Genomic DNA, 14,876 nt, shown 5'->3' with positions numbered 1-14,876 from the left:
GGACTTCGGTTAAGCTTTAGCTCAGAGTTGAGTTATTCTGAGCATATTAAATCTAAAGAAATAACAGCATTTGAAGAAGTAGGTCAGCGGTCACCTAGGATATATCAACAAGAGAATTCAAATAGTAAGTCAATTCATAAAAAGCTCTCTGCCTTTTCTTTCTTTCTTTTTTTTTTTGCGGTACGTGGGCCTCTCACTGTTGTGGCCTCTCCCGTTGCGGAGCACAGGCTCCGGATGTGCAGGCTCAGCGGCCATGGCTCACGAGCCCAGCCGCTCCGCGGCATGTGGGATCTTCCCGGACCGGGGCACGAACCCGCGTCCCCTGCATCGGCAGGCGGACTCTCAACCACTGCGCCACAAGGGAAGCCCTCTCTGCCTTTTCTTTTAAAAACCATCAAACTCTCTGAAGTTGAGAATCCCACACTAAGGTTTCCCCATTTAGGGATCTCTTTTTCAGAACAAAAAGCCCTCACAACTTTTACTACAGCTTATCCATTGTTAGGATTAAAATATTAGTAATAATTCAAACATCTCCCAAAACACTGAGAATTTATTAGTAATGCCACCCTGCCTTTCAACCATTATAAAAGACCATGATGGGCTAAAAATAACCATATTAGACACTTCTTCAGGATAAAAGCAAACATATTAACATTAGCACTATTTGCTTTTTAATTAGCTTCTTTTTTAATTAGCAAATTCTAAACTAACCAATTCTAGAACTGAAACAACATGCTCTTTCAATGGCAAAGAATGAAAACAGTTTCCTTAAATTTGAGAAGCTGATCTGGAAAGCAAGCATACAAATTCCTGACAAAGAACAGCCAGCACAGTAGTTCTGAATTAAACAGTGCTATACTTAAAATTATACGGGGTCCCTTGTAAATCCTTAAGAAATATATCCATAGACAATAATAACTTTACCATCACCTACTGTGTGATCTTGGCTAGGATGCTTAACCTCTCTGGGCCTCAATTCTTCATGGCTAAAGATGGGGATAATAATAGTACCTACTTCATGGGGCTGCTACAAGGAGTAAATGAGATAAATAATGCAAAGTTCTTAGAACTGTATCTAGCACATGATAAACGCTTAATATATGTTAGCTATTCAGGTGGACACTTTCTGACAGATTTCAAAATTCTAAAAGACACTTGATCCTCCATACAAATTTCAGGAGCAGTAAATAAGACTATTGGTAAAAACATGACCAGGGATGAGCATAGAGCTAAAGCAGTGCCTGAAGTACAGCTAAAAAATATCTTTCAACTGAATTAAAGTATAATGAAGCTAGAGTAAATATTAAGTATAACTTGTGGAAAATATGTTCGGTAATATGTTATATTACCAAAATTATATTACATTGTTCATTAAATAATGGAGTGATACATTACCTATGGTTTTAATGGAAAAAAGTGAATTCTGCTCAAACATACCTTTGCTAAATACAGGTGTGTGTGTGCATGTACGTGTGTATGTTACTGTTACCTAGAGGACTTAATTCGAGTCATAAAAAATGGGTTTATGTCTGCTTCAGACAAAACTTAAATATCAGTTTCTGGTACTTACTAAGAGTAGCATTTCTTGTAGCTCAAATATTCATTTTTTTGTGATACTGAATGTGATTCTCCAATTTTTCATTTTATAAACTCTAATGTTCTAAAATATCTATCCACTGCCCACCTTCCAAATAATAACTTATTTTCCCTTTAAAGGTCACATATTTCCATTCAGGAGGGAAGATGCTAACAGGTAGTTTGGGCAGGGAAAGAATTAATAAATGCTGTCAGTAGTCTATGAGCCCATTTGTATTTCCTGGCATATGTGTTTAATACAGTGAGGATTTGAATGAACGGATATATCAACAAGTAAATGAGGTATGGATGGGTGAAGAAATTTGGAAAATGAAGCACAGCCTTGTCTAAAAAGTTATTCGTTGCTCTAAAACTGTACAGTTCGAGTTTCTGAGACATTTAAAGAAATCCCTTTAAATTCTCGAGAGTATGGGCTCCTCTTCTTTTTCTTTCTCTCTCCATTCAGCCCCTCTCCTGACCTATCCACTTAACTCTACACCTCCAACCATGGCTACCTTGAGAAACACTGTCTTTGGAAAATCTTACTCTGAAATTCTAACTCGATTACCAATAGGACACTGGAAGGTACACAGTCACTAGAACAGGAGCCACAGTCTCTTTTGTGAAATGGCTTTGGAAGCAGTTGTTGATGCTGTGACTTCTCCAAGAATTCCGAGTTATTTTAAGGTAAGACACAGACTGAAAATACCCCAATTCAAACCAACACTGCGCGAAAGGACCCACCCCTGAGTGCCCACAAGTGTGAGGCAAAATGCCCACACTCAATAAATATTGAAACCTGGTCTCCTAAAGCTCTTAATTCATTCATTCAGCAAATATTTACAAGGTCCATGCTTTGTACTAGGCACTACCTGTACAGAGAGGAGTTTCAGTGGTAAATAACCAAGAGTCCTTGAATTATATTCAGGAACAATTAAAAAGTGTGATAAGAGGACACCATTGATGATTTGAAAGACGGTTTCACACCAGAATCCACGACTTCTGCACTCTGAAGAAGCCAGAGTGTTTGGTATCTGTCTCCTCCATTTCACTAAGATCACCCGTAGCAGGTTAGCAGCATCTAACCCAGCAAATGGCACACAGTAGAGACTCAAAGTTTGGCAAACATTTGGGAAGACTGGCACTATAAAGAGATTCAAGTATAATGTCAGAGGTGTACACTCCTTCAACATCATGGTGGTCATCACCATCACTCACATTTACTGAGCATTCCCCGACACTGTTCTACCACTTCACATATATCTTATTTCATCTTCCAAGGTTCCTAACAAATAAAAATAAGAGAAAACAGGACAGGACCATAGCATGTCTACATTTCAGTCTTACTGGTATCAGAAGTGGCAAGATTTATTTTACCATAGGTGATTAAAGATAATTGATAGAAGCTTAGCACTAAACAGATCATTTGTGGGGAAAATACCACTGTTAATAGTTATTATACCTCTGTGGTGTATAAATTTTATTTTCTATTTCCTACATTTTCTCTAAGTAGTAACTACTTTAAAAATCTGAAAGCAAGTAAGCAGACTTTAGGGATTTTACTAATGAGGAAACCAGGTGTAAGAAGGCAGGAGCCAGAGATGGCAGGAAGGTAACCCTTTAGCACTGGTCCACAGTCAGGGGCAGAGGTCTGCCGGCCAGGTAACAGTTGATTGATTAAAGGTAAGCAGACTGGGGCCCAGCATTACTTAAACTAAAAACACCAGGATGTATTTTAATTGTTAATATGAGTAAGTTACACAGCTATAGGGCATCAGTCTTGAAGGAAGGTTTCTTGGTGGTCTGGTTGCCACCCACAGAAACTGTGCTTCATACCCTCTAGGTAGGTAGTGATCGTTCTATGTATTATAATAAGCAGGGGGGCAAAGAGGTTTAAATAAAAAGCATTACCCTGTGACTACTCCAATTAATACTTTAATTCTCTAATTTCTCCTTCCAACTTAGCAGACTGCACATGAAAACGGAACCTGTTAATAAAGTAGGAATGTGTTTGAACGGCCGAGACTCTGCTGGATGGCCAAGATCCTTGAAGACCTTAGGTCAAAGAGCCAAGAAGCTCTCTCTATACTTTTTTATTCTTTTTTTATTTTTATTTTTTGCGGTACGTGGGCCTCTCACTGCTGTGGCCTCTCCCGTTGTGGAGCACGGCCTCCGGACGCGCAGGCTCAGCGGCCATGGCTCACGGGCCCAGCCGCTCCGCGGCATATGGGATCTTGCTGGACCAGGGCACGAACCCGTGTCCCCTGCATCGGCAGGTGGACTCTCAACCACTGCGCCACCAGGGAAGCCCAAAAAGCTCTATATTTTTAACTTGGCAGGTTACTATGGAAAGACGATGATGTCATTAACCACCTGAAGCACAAAACTATGAATTCTTTAAGTAATGTGGCAATTTATTGTGCAACAGAAAATAGAATATAAAGCCCTTGTTCCAACTTTCTAAATGACTGGTTTTCTTGACCTGGCCTGAAGTTTCAGGGGTTTTCATCAACACCTGTTTTTTGCATGAATTTCTCCTTTCAAGCTCTCAGCAGGTATCTAACCACTAGACCACATTAGGTTATTTACACAAATGGATCATTTTTAGCTCTTGGGTTCTGTAATAGCACCTATGAATGTTCTTTTAAAACCTTTTCAAGAGGAATGAGGTGCAGCTAGGTGGTGGTGGAAGCTGTGGGCCTCCAAGTGCCCTAACTAAATTTCTGGGCGCCTTCCTCATTTCCGCTGTTAAAGACTGAAGGACGATTGGAACAGGAAAGTCAGTATCCTGCTAGGGTAAGGAGATGAACACATCAGCTTAGTCTATGGAGTTTTCCCTCAATGGGCTCCCTCACCAACAGGTCTTTACTTCATAAATTTAACGCAATTAAACATTAGGGAATGAGACATTCATAACAGAGGAACTAGTTTCCTCCTCTGAAGAATGAAATGATTGATCCAGATAACCTTTAATGTTCCTTAGAGCTCTGAGTCTGAAAGAACAATAACATTCGGAATCAACAGTTTATGTACCTTAAGAGAAAATTTTAAACGTTAAAAAAACCCTCATGGGTAAACTAAAAAGAAAAATGACAAACTGGGAAAAACATATGCAAACTATATCATAAAAAAGAGGTTTGTTTATAGGATACAGAACACTTCTAGGAGAAGTGGGCTAGAAATAAAGTCTTAACTATATGAAAAGATGCTCAAGAGTCCGGCAGGCGGACTCTCAACCACTGCGCCACCAGGGAAGCCCGAGTACTTATTTTTAAAAACAATTGAAAGATAAACCAAAAACTTTTTTTCTTTAAAAAAGCTTACTTACAGAAGGAAGGTGAAACACAGGGTGGGTAATAGGTCAGGAATGGAGACCAGATTTCTCTGAATATTCCTTGTTTTGTAAATTTGACTTGGGAAATATGTAATGCATGTCAGAGCTGGCTTGTACTGGCTCTTGGTAAAGGTTCAGGTGTTTTGTGAGCTGGTTTGCAATTGGCCATGGTGGGAGTATCTACACCATTGATTACAGCACACAGACCTCCCTAACCCCCAAGAAACATTTATCAGCACACTACAGGAACTTTAGGAAATTACCAAACAAAATTAAATTTTAAAAGAGCATTCCTAAAAATTGAAAGCAAAACAAAACAAACCTAACAGTGAATTGACTGGGTAGCATTACTACATTGAAATGAGCCATTTCAAGGGACCATAAGGCACACTGATTTGACTATACAGCTATAGTGGAAATACCAAAAGAATTTAAAAATAATCCTAAACCTTTTTCAATACTGTGGTGTGAATGTTGGTATTGTCATTCTAAGAAGTCAAAGTGTTAAGGAATAAAAAGCAAACAAATAACTACATTACTGTCATGAGAATGAGATTTTTAGTGTAGTACTAAGGAGCTAGAAATACAGGTTGCAGGTCACTAAGAAAACACCCTGTGGTCCTCAATCTGAATTAGATGTATTAGTATGAAGTTATGATGTCTAATATTTAATTAACATTACATGAATGAATCCCCTAGCTCTCTCCACTAAAAAAGCCCAGAAACAATCATCGAACCGGGAACAATGCACACCCTTAGGACCCAGGCACCCAGATTGTGGTCTCCAACTTCTATTTCCCACAAAAGGAACCAAGATCCCCCAATTACAGTTCTGGGTCAGGGCAAGTACAAAATATTGGACGGAAGAAGCTATAAAAGACTCCTCGATCATACCAAAAGGATTCAGAGGCCAACATGAAAAGGTTCCTGCTGACCAAAGATGGAGGAAAAATCTGAGCAATAATAAGAATAACAACTGCCATGGACTGAAAAACATAAAATGCATTTAAATCCATGAGTTTATAGTGATACTCAAACACCTCACTGTGCCACCTCTGAAGAATGCTAGGAAATATGCTTATTGTTTTATACACTGGTAAAGGTATCTATCCTGCTTTTTCTATACAAACTGTACTTCAGGGTAACCAAATAGTTGGAGTATTTTTCTTTACAGAAGTATTCTAGCTAATAAGCAAAGGAGCAATGGTAGAATTAAGTTACCTAGGTAATGATCATTCCTAGTAATATCACAAAGAGAAACAACCAGCAATAAAAGGTCTCCTGATTGAAATACACCATACCACTGTCTATAAAGTATTCTTGGCCAAAAAGTATTTGTGTGTGTGTGTCTCAAGCCTGAATCAGATTAAACCTCTAGATCTAACTACCAATTTACAGGAAAAACAGGATACAGAGAAGCATGTTAAGTGACAACAAAATCCACATTGTAGGAAACTGTACAGGAAAGATGACCCAGTTTCTCAACAAATAAGCTGTAAAGGGAGAAAAGAGACATGGATAAGCAACCTACATTAACAGGGACATATCAATCAGGGGAAATTCATGAATTTCAGTTGAACAAACAATAAACAATCAGTAAAAAAGTATGAATATGTATGTATGCTACACATGTGCTTGTGTATCTCTACATATGTTTGTGAGTATATATATGTATATATATGTGTATATACGTGTGTGTATATACACTTACGTGTGTGTGTGTACACACACAATTGGGGAAATCTGAAGTGAACTAAAGCATCTGATAAAATTAAGAAATAACTAATTTTTTATGTTTGATGAAGATACTATTTTAAAGAAAAAGAACTTATCTTCTGGAGAAATATACTGAAATTTCACAGGTGAATTGGTACAATATATGGGATTTAAAAATATGGGGGGTGATGAATGGAAGAAGGACTGAGTGACAGTGACTTGAGATTAGTTTAAGTTGGGTAGTGGGCACAAAGGCATTCACTGTAACCACTCTCTCTACTTCTATGGATAAGACTAAATTTTTCTATAGTAAAGTTAAAAACCATATGAACAAAAACAACAAAAATTATGTATCTAATATTAACAAGCTGGTAACAGAACACTGATAGCAGACTAAGACATTCCAACTTAGAAGTCCCTCATGATCACCTGAGAAGCTTTTTCTAAATATCGTCTCTGAACCACCATGATCTTAATGAACCCCAAAGACAGAAGGAACTGTGTCATGTACCCCAGGACTGTGGAAAGAAGGTTGAGAACCACTGTTTAAACACTGTAAGGGGGGGCGGCTGTACATCATTCGTCCAGTTTTTTATCTCCATGCCTGACATGCAGAAGGTACTCAAGAAATATTTGGTGAATTAATGATACCCTGGGAAGTGAAAATGAACATGCGAGCTTAATAGCAGCTAAATGCTAGATGTGCAAAAAACACTGATATTTGATATTAAAAAGCCACTTAGGTTACTGAGCTTAAAGAGCATGACTTTCTGTTCTTTAAGTAGAATGGCTTTTCGTCATAAAGCCACAGACTAGTCACTTCCAACAGCTACAAGTAAACTCTTAGGATAAAAATAGTTTTAAATACACAATTGGGTGGGGTGAGGCTAGCAAATATTCTGATTCTACAATCTGTTTTGGACAAGACAGTGTTTCTTATGTGACTAACAAAGCAAACAGTAGTCAGATTCCTTGCGCTGAAATAAGTACACTATTTGCAAAAAGGGTTGAGCATCCAAGGCTTATTCAATAAAGACACCACATTTTCCAACGTTAAATGGGAATATAGAATGACAAATACCCACATGTATTTACATACCCCCCAAAGAAGGCATATGACCACTTGGTATGGATTTTGTCTTGTAATTACTAAATGGAGCCAAGCCACAGGAGTCTCACCACAGGAAACAGCAAAATACCTCAAGCACAAGGATAATCTAATTTTAAAGCTGGGAGGAGTTTAGAAACCTAATACAACCTTTTCATTGTGTTGAGAAAAAACAGACACCTAGAGAGGTTAAGGTGAAAAGTTCTGGAAATAGAGTAACCACAGAGGAACACTTGGTCTACACAGGTGCACAGAATGAAGGGCCAAGAATTAATCTTTGAACTTTCACATGAGTGATGTCTAACAGGGTATCACTCTCAATTACAAACAAATAAGTGTATGCGTGTGTCACCATATATACACACAAAAATACTAGAATATGCACTTCTAATAAATACTTTTAAAACAAATTCTACAGCCTAATATTCAAGGGCATCCATAATGTTACCTCACCTACTTTTTCAAAATCTTTTCCAAATGACCCATAGTAGATAGAAGGCAGCCACTTCTCTCACTTATCTTTGTGGTCTCTTACAGATGTAGTAGAGTAATAGTATAATTACAAAAACTATTGCATAGATCATTTTCAATGACGAAAGAATGATCAGAATATATAGAATGGATAAACAACAAGTTCCTACTGTATAGCACAGGGAACCATATTCATTATCTTGTGATAAACCATAATGGAAAAGAATATTAAAAAAGAATGTATATATGTGTATAACTGAATCACTTTGCTGTACAGCAGAAATTAACACAACACTGGAAATCAACTATACTTCAATAAAAAAAGAATGATTAGAAAATATAATCTTTCCAATTCTTCTGTAAATCTGAACTGATATAAAAGCCATATTTCATATATCTCTGTGAATATAATATAGAGACATATAGGACATTGTAAATTTTTAAATATGGCAACCAATAACATTGTAAGTTTTTAAATATGGCAACCAATAAAAGGTTTAAAAGTGAGAGAAGAAAGGAAGGCAGTGAGATGAGTTATCCACTTACATTTCTACAAGGTGCTATACAAGGCTTAGTTCAAAATATATACAGAAAATTATATGCAGGGGTGGAGGAAGGGAAGAAAAAGAACAAACCCTTATTTCACCTACTGGTCAAACATTCAATTACTGATCAATCCTGAATCCATACCACTTTAATTCTGCAGAGATTTTTTAAAAAGACGTATCTATACCTATTATGGAATTTTCCTTCTCACCTACTTTACATGTACAGTTGATGTGATTTAGCTCCAAAATGATGAAATTTAGTAAGAATCAGAATTTGGCCTCTCAACTTCCTGTTATTAGACTCTTTAGGATCCTGAAAACTGATTTAAAGAGTCTCCTAACATTGTTAAAGAGAATACTAACCACTGAAAATTACAATGATAACATTTACTTTCATCTTTGGGGGAAAAAACGTTTCTAATTGGGCTGATTCAAGATCCCTGAATGAAACTGCAAGGTAAACCAATAATACTTTTAAAAAGCCAAAAGCAAAGTCTGAAGATTATTTTTCTTATGAAATGAATACAGCAACCTTATTTAAATGGACATGATAGGACCTTATCAAGTTAAGGGTTTTTGTAATCTCCACTGCAACTCTAAAGTAAAACCCAAAATTAAGCAATAAAATCTGAAGCCATTTACTGAACACAGTATAGTGTTGTAAACAATGAATTTAAATCCTTCAGGGTGCAATACAGCAGCTTCCCACTAGCTATCTATTTTACACATGGTAGTGTATATATGTCAATGCTACTCTCTCAATTCATCCCACCCTCCCCCCCCCCCCGTGTCTACAAGTCCACTCAGCTTGGTGCTCTGTGATGACCTAGAGGGGTGGGATGGGGGTCGGGGCAGGGGAAGGGAGGCTCAAGAGGGAGGGGATATATGTATACATATAGCTGATTCACTTTGTTCTACAGCAGAAACTAACACAACATTGTAAAGCAATTATACTCCAATAAAAAAAAAGTCACACACTCAGAATAATAAATAAATTCTTCAGGGTAATTATTGCTAACTCTACTATCAAATTCATGGATATTTTGCCTCTGTCTAAAAAATTTTAAATAGTATGCAAACACTGAAACATTTATATGCTAACAGTTAATATTTCTCTTATTAATGGCTGAGGACTTATATTAAAATTCTGAAATACAAGACTGCATATCTACATTTTCACTCGTGTGTTTCTCTCAAGCCTAAAAATAAGAATTGGAGTAAGCTATTTTCATAAAAATTTAGAAACATTCACGGACACATTAATGGCTTCATGTAATAACCGAAGTAAATTTAGATGATGGTTTAAATCCACACTCCCCTCCAAAAGACTTCTTCCCCTACTTTTATATACTACCAAGTATTTTCAACCAACTAACACAAGAATGTCCTTTCTAAAAATATAAAGGGGATAGGATCATCCCATTATGAACTAACCTAAACATCTGAGTAATAACTTCTAAAATAAAATCACAGAAAAAGATGGTGCATGGTTAAAACTATTAATATATATTTAAGACAAAGAGTTTATTTTTCAATAAGAAAACAAGGAAAAAGAGAGCCCAACCTGATCTTGTATGCCTGCCCAATAGAACTTTCCATCATAATTTGTGCTTTTCACCTCTGGGGCAGGGGGAGGAGCTTAAACTCTGGGTAACCTCATATAGTAAGGGAAAAGCAGCATAAATACTGCATGGCAGCTCCCCCCGGGCACAGAGGAAGGCACAGAGAGCTGGTAAGAAACCAACTCCAGGAACTTCCAGCATCCAGGTAAGTCTATGACTGGTGGACTTCCATGTTAGCTTATTTGGAAACAAGCTTCAATTAATTATTTGTTTTTTGTGATTTAAAAAAATGGCTTTCCACTAAAGTGCACTCAGAAAGTTTAATTTGAATCAGTCTATTAAAAATAGTCCTAATTAAACTATATTTGTAAAAACATGTCCCAATCTGAATTTCAGTGTATTTGAGACTATTGGTAACTTCAGTCTATATCAAAGATCTTGAATTATTTAATAGAGACATCCAATTACAGTTTCTGTGTTTCTTTTATTCAAATAACTTTATTTTCACTTGATTACCTGAATGTGGTTTTCAAAAACAACTAAGACATATACTTGTATAATTAACAAAATTATAACTCTCATTAATTTATTGAATATATTCAGAATATATAGGATAAGGTTAAAAAAGTAGATAACTATTTAAAGAATTCATCTGTGAAACATCAGAAAAACAAAACAGGTCAGTAATGAAGCTATATGAAATTACTGTTTTTCAGAATCCATCTGAGAACATGCTGCCACAAATAGCCCTTCTGCTGCTAATATCCTTGAACTTGGCCCATGGAGTATTTTATACTGACCGATACCAAACACCTACAGGCATAAAAGGCCCACCATCCAACACCAAGACACAGATCTTCATCCCTTATACCATAAAGAGTAAAGGTAAACTGACCTATATGTTTTGCTCTATTAACTAGTAGGTTTTTGTTTTCTACAATCTTAATGATCTCTTTAACAAAATGTTTTAAATTTTATTTGGCGTTAAATTTATCTTCAAACTTCTCAATTAGCCCAAAAGGATTTATGGAAAAAGTAAGTCTATTCAAGAACATTCATATCCTTCACACAAGTATAGCAGAAAGATATACCTGAAGAATATTAGGAAATTTTAGGTATAGAAATTTTTTCCCTCAATGATGCTTTTGCACAAATAACTACCCATAATCTAGACATATTAATCCAATCAAATTAATGTTTAAGATGTTTTAACTAAAAATAATTGCCAACTGTATACAAAAAGAGTAGCAGGTTTATATATCTAAATGCTTACACATATTTACTTTTAAAATTTATTTTGCTAGCTTAGAAATACATACAAAATTGAGTCTTATTATCAAATGAGATGCTCTCCAAAGAAAGTTAATAGGCAAACGAAGTAGCAATTCTCATAATTTTTAAATGCATTTTTGTTAAGTTTAGTAGTTAAGTGCACAGACCTAACTGCTTCAAACTAGCTATGCAACCTTGAGTAAGTTATTTATCCTCTCTGTGCTTTAGTTCCCTCATTTGTAAAACAAGGACCACCTCTTTCAAGGGCTGTTCTGAAACTTAAATGAGTTAATATGTAAAGTGCTAAGTGTTAGCTATTACTTCTACTACTACTATTACTACTACTTCTACTTCTCATACTACTTCCATTACTTCCACTTCTATTTCTACTTCTCTCCTCCTCCTCCTCTTACTACTACTATAGTACTGGTGGTGTACTGGTGGTGTAGCCTTAGACAAGTTTTAACTTTGTTCTTGAATCTATCCTTCTCCTGCTCAGCTTTCTTGGCTACTATGAAGAGTACTGGTATAATGTATGTAAAGTACTAACAGATCCTCAAAGAAGGGCAACTATTAGGTTTCATATTCACTAATTCCACTTAATAGCTACCTGGCACAAACTGCCCGTTACACTACAGAATTACACCGAGTATTATGAACTGATGGTAGGATTCAAATTTCTTTTCCATAGTATTTTTTCATTATGCTTACATATTTTATACTGTAAATAAAGCTATTTGCCATAAAAATTTTTATGCTTTTGGAGACAACCATTTTTAGCAAATTCAATGTATAGGATTTTCTTTTTAAAAAAGAAAGATGAAGGGCTTCCCTGGTGGCGCAGTGGCTGAGAGTCCGCCTGCCGATGCAGGGGTCATGGGTTCGTGCCCCGGTCCGGGAAGATCCCACATGCCGCGGAGCGGCTGGGCCCGTGAGCCATGGCCGCTGGGCCTGCGCGTCCGGAGCCTGTGCTCCGCAACGGGAGAGGCCACAACAGTGAGAGGACTGCGTACCGCAAAAAAAAAAAAAAAGAAAAAAAAAGAAAAACGAAAGATGAAATTTTAAATGTTTCCTGAAAGGTAGCTTAATGATCAAAACTAAATGCACAAGTACTCAACAGATTCTCTTGAATTTCTCAAAATACAAATAAAACATAAGAAAGAAAAAAGTTAGGAAAAAAGAATAAAAAATAAGAAAACATGATACTTTACTCGAAGCAACAAATGAAATTTGAAATGCTATGACAAACATATACTCTATGATCACAAATTCAGACTCTTTGTAGCTTACAAGACCATAAGGAACAGTTGTGAATTAAAATAAAATGCACCACCACTTTTAGAAGGTTAAAATATTTTCTATCTTTTCACCATAATGTACGGCACCATTTTTTTTGTAGAAAAAAATGAAAATGCATATCTTGTTAACAAATGAAAAGTTTAGAAACTGTATTTTAACTATGAAATCCACCTTAGTCTACTTGACAATACAAGGTAGAAACTCAAAAACATTATTATCCACTGGCAGTCAAACGAAGATAAAAGCCCACAATTTACACAAGCAAAACACTGAGTTGATAACAGATGTACAAAGAACTCCTGTGCAATTCCTAGGCACATCTGTTCAAACAGGTTAAAAGAGAACTCAGTCCAAAACACACTAAATTAGGCTGCAGAGGGTTCCACAACTGGTGGGCACACAAGTGCCACATTCTGACACAATCAACCACTTCGTGGGCATTTAAGAAACTTCTCTACTGGGTAATCGTTATTCTTTGAGGATGGTGCCACCCTATCAAGCTACAAACAAGGGCTTGTGTCCCTCAAGAATACAACAGAAATCACATTCTTTCATGTACTGGAGAGGTGGAGAACTTATTAGGGTAACATTCTAAGTGACAGAGATCACTGTCTTTGGAGTTCCAGTCTCAGATGGTGCTCAATGCAGTCATTCTCAGTAAGACTTGCTTGCTTTTCCTCTCTACTTTAACAGTTGAACAGATTTCCAACCAGACCAAGACAATTATTTTTAGTACAGACATAATCTTTATAAGATTCTGAAGCAAACCCCAATTTAATACGGTTTGCATTTTTTAAAATGTCCTATTTTATTCCAAATCATTAAAAGAAATCCTTTACTTATTCATTTATCCTATTTGCAATGTATCAATGCTCATTTATACATACAGACATATCATATATGTACACTAAAGTCAACCAACAATACATGTGTAAACACATGGAAATCTCTTCCATAAATTAATTTTTTCATAGTCTTTTTCCTGATGTCATTTTCTTAAAATCTATGAGTAAATAAAACTCCACACATTTGTTTGCAAATGAAATATAACTTCTAGTTAGTACAAAATATAAAGATACCCAAATGAATTTCCTATTTCAGTATATCTGTTTTAATGATTCTGCTCTGTATTTTGTTTCATTTGTTATCAAATGTTTTTCAAATATCATGAACACCTCTACCCAAGAGTATAATATTCTCAACTACTGTTGGCTGACTACTTCTTACATGCCAGTTAATTAATATGAAAGATTTTAAATGTGCCAACAACTAATAGTTAAAAGAAACTATACCCATGAAAATACATTTTCAAAGGCAATTTACAATTCAATTCATTTAATATTAATTCCATTTTAGTCTTCATTTTGATATTTAAAGCCATTAAAGATTTAGTTAAATGGAGTTTAAGCATATTAATACTTTCTGTACAAAAAAAGATGTAGCTCAAAAGTCACAGTTATAAGTCATTTTCAGGGTTTTGACCAAACTATTTGACTACTGCGACATCTACTAAAACTATCATTACTATGAACTGTTTTCTGACAGCATAAGAATCTAAATAGTATACACAGGCATTCTAACTATATTTCTGAAAATTTATTAAACATTAAATTAATTTTAATATAAATCCTGCAAGTAGATATTTAGAAACATAAGCAATTTCATTACCATCTTTGCTAGCTATCAAAGAATTTCTCTGAGAAAAAAAAAGACTATTTTATCTAGAGGCTTACGATAATGCTGCCTAAAGATTCTTTGACATAGTAATGCTTCCGTAATGGTATATCCTAATGCCAGCAATGTCTGTTACATCCCACCTTAGACTGACTAAAACTAAAACCCTGGACACCTCTTAAAGCACTTATCAGATAGACACTTGTTTTATTCTCTTTGTGATTAAAGCTCTTATAGGAGGTGTTTTGAGATTTTCCTATACTTGTCGCTCAATAGCATGCTTCGCATCACAGGCACTGAATAAGTAATTTTTTAGT

At 35.9% G+C, this 14,876-nt stretch overlaps 2 protein-coding genes across 4 annotated transcripts in view; one reads left to right on the top strand and one right to left on the bottom strand.

The window, feature by feature from the left end:
• The window catches only part of NT5DC1 (5'-nucleotidase domain containing 1), a 120,546-nt gene that overhangs the window by 84,360 nt on the left and 21,310 nt on the right, over positions 1 to 14,876 (bottom strand). The gene's annotated exons all lie outside the window — the stretch shown is intronic.
• COL10A1 (collagen type X alpha 1 chain) overlaps positions 1 to 14,876 on the top strand; it is a 46,965-nt gene that overhangs the window by 29,487 nt on the left and 2,602 nt on the right. Inside the window, exon 2 of the mRNA XM_060283440.1 lies at positions 11,031 to 11,199. Coding sequence (XP_060139423.1) covers positions 11,046 to 11,199 — 154 coding nt within the window. The 5' untranslated portion in view covers positions 11,031 to 11,045. The remainder of the gene's footprint in view (positions 1 to 11,030; positions 11,200 to 14,876) is intronic.

The sequence above is a fragment of the Globicephala melas genome, chromosome 14, assembly GCF_963455315.2.
Source record: "Globicephala melas chromosome 14, mGloMel1.2, whole genome shotgun sequence".
NCBI classification, from domain to species: Eukaryota; Metazoa; Chordata; class Mammalia; order Artiodactyla; family Delphinidae; genus Globicephala; species Globicephala melas.
The sequence above is the reverse complement of the archived record's forward strand: the minus strand, read 5'-3'. Positions and strand labels throughout refer to the sequence as shown.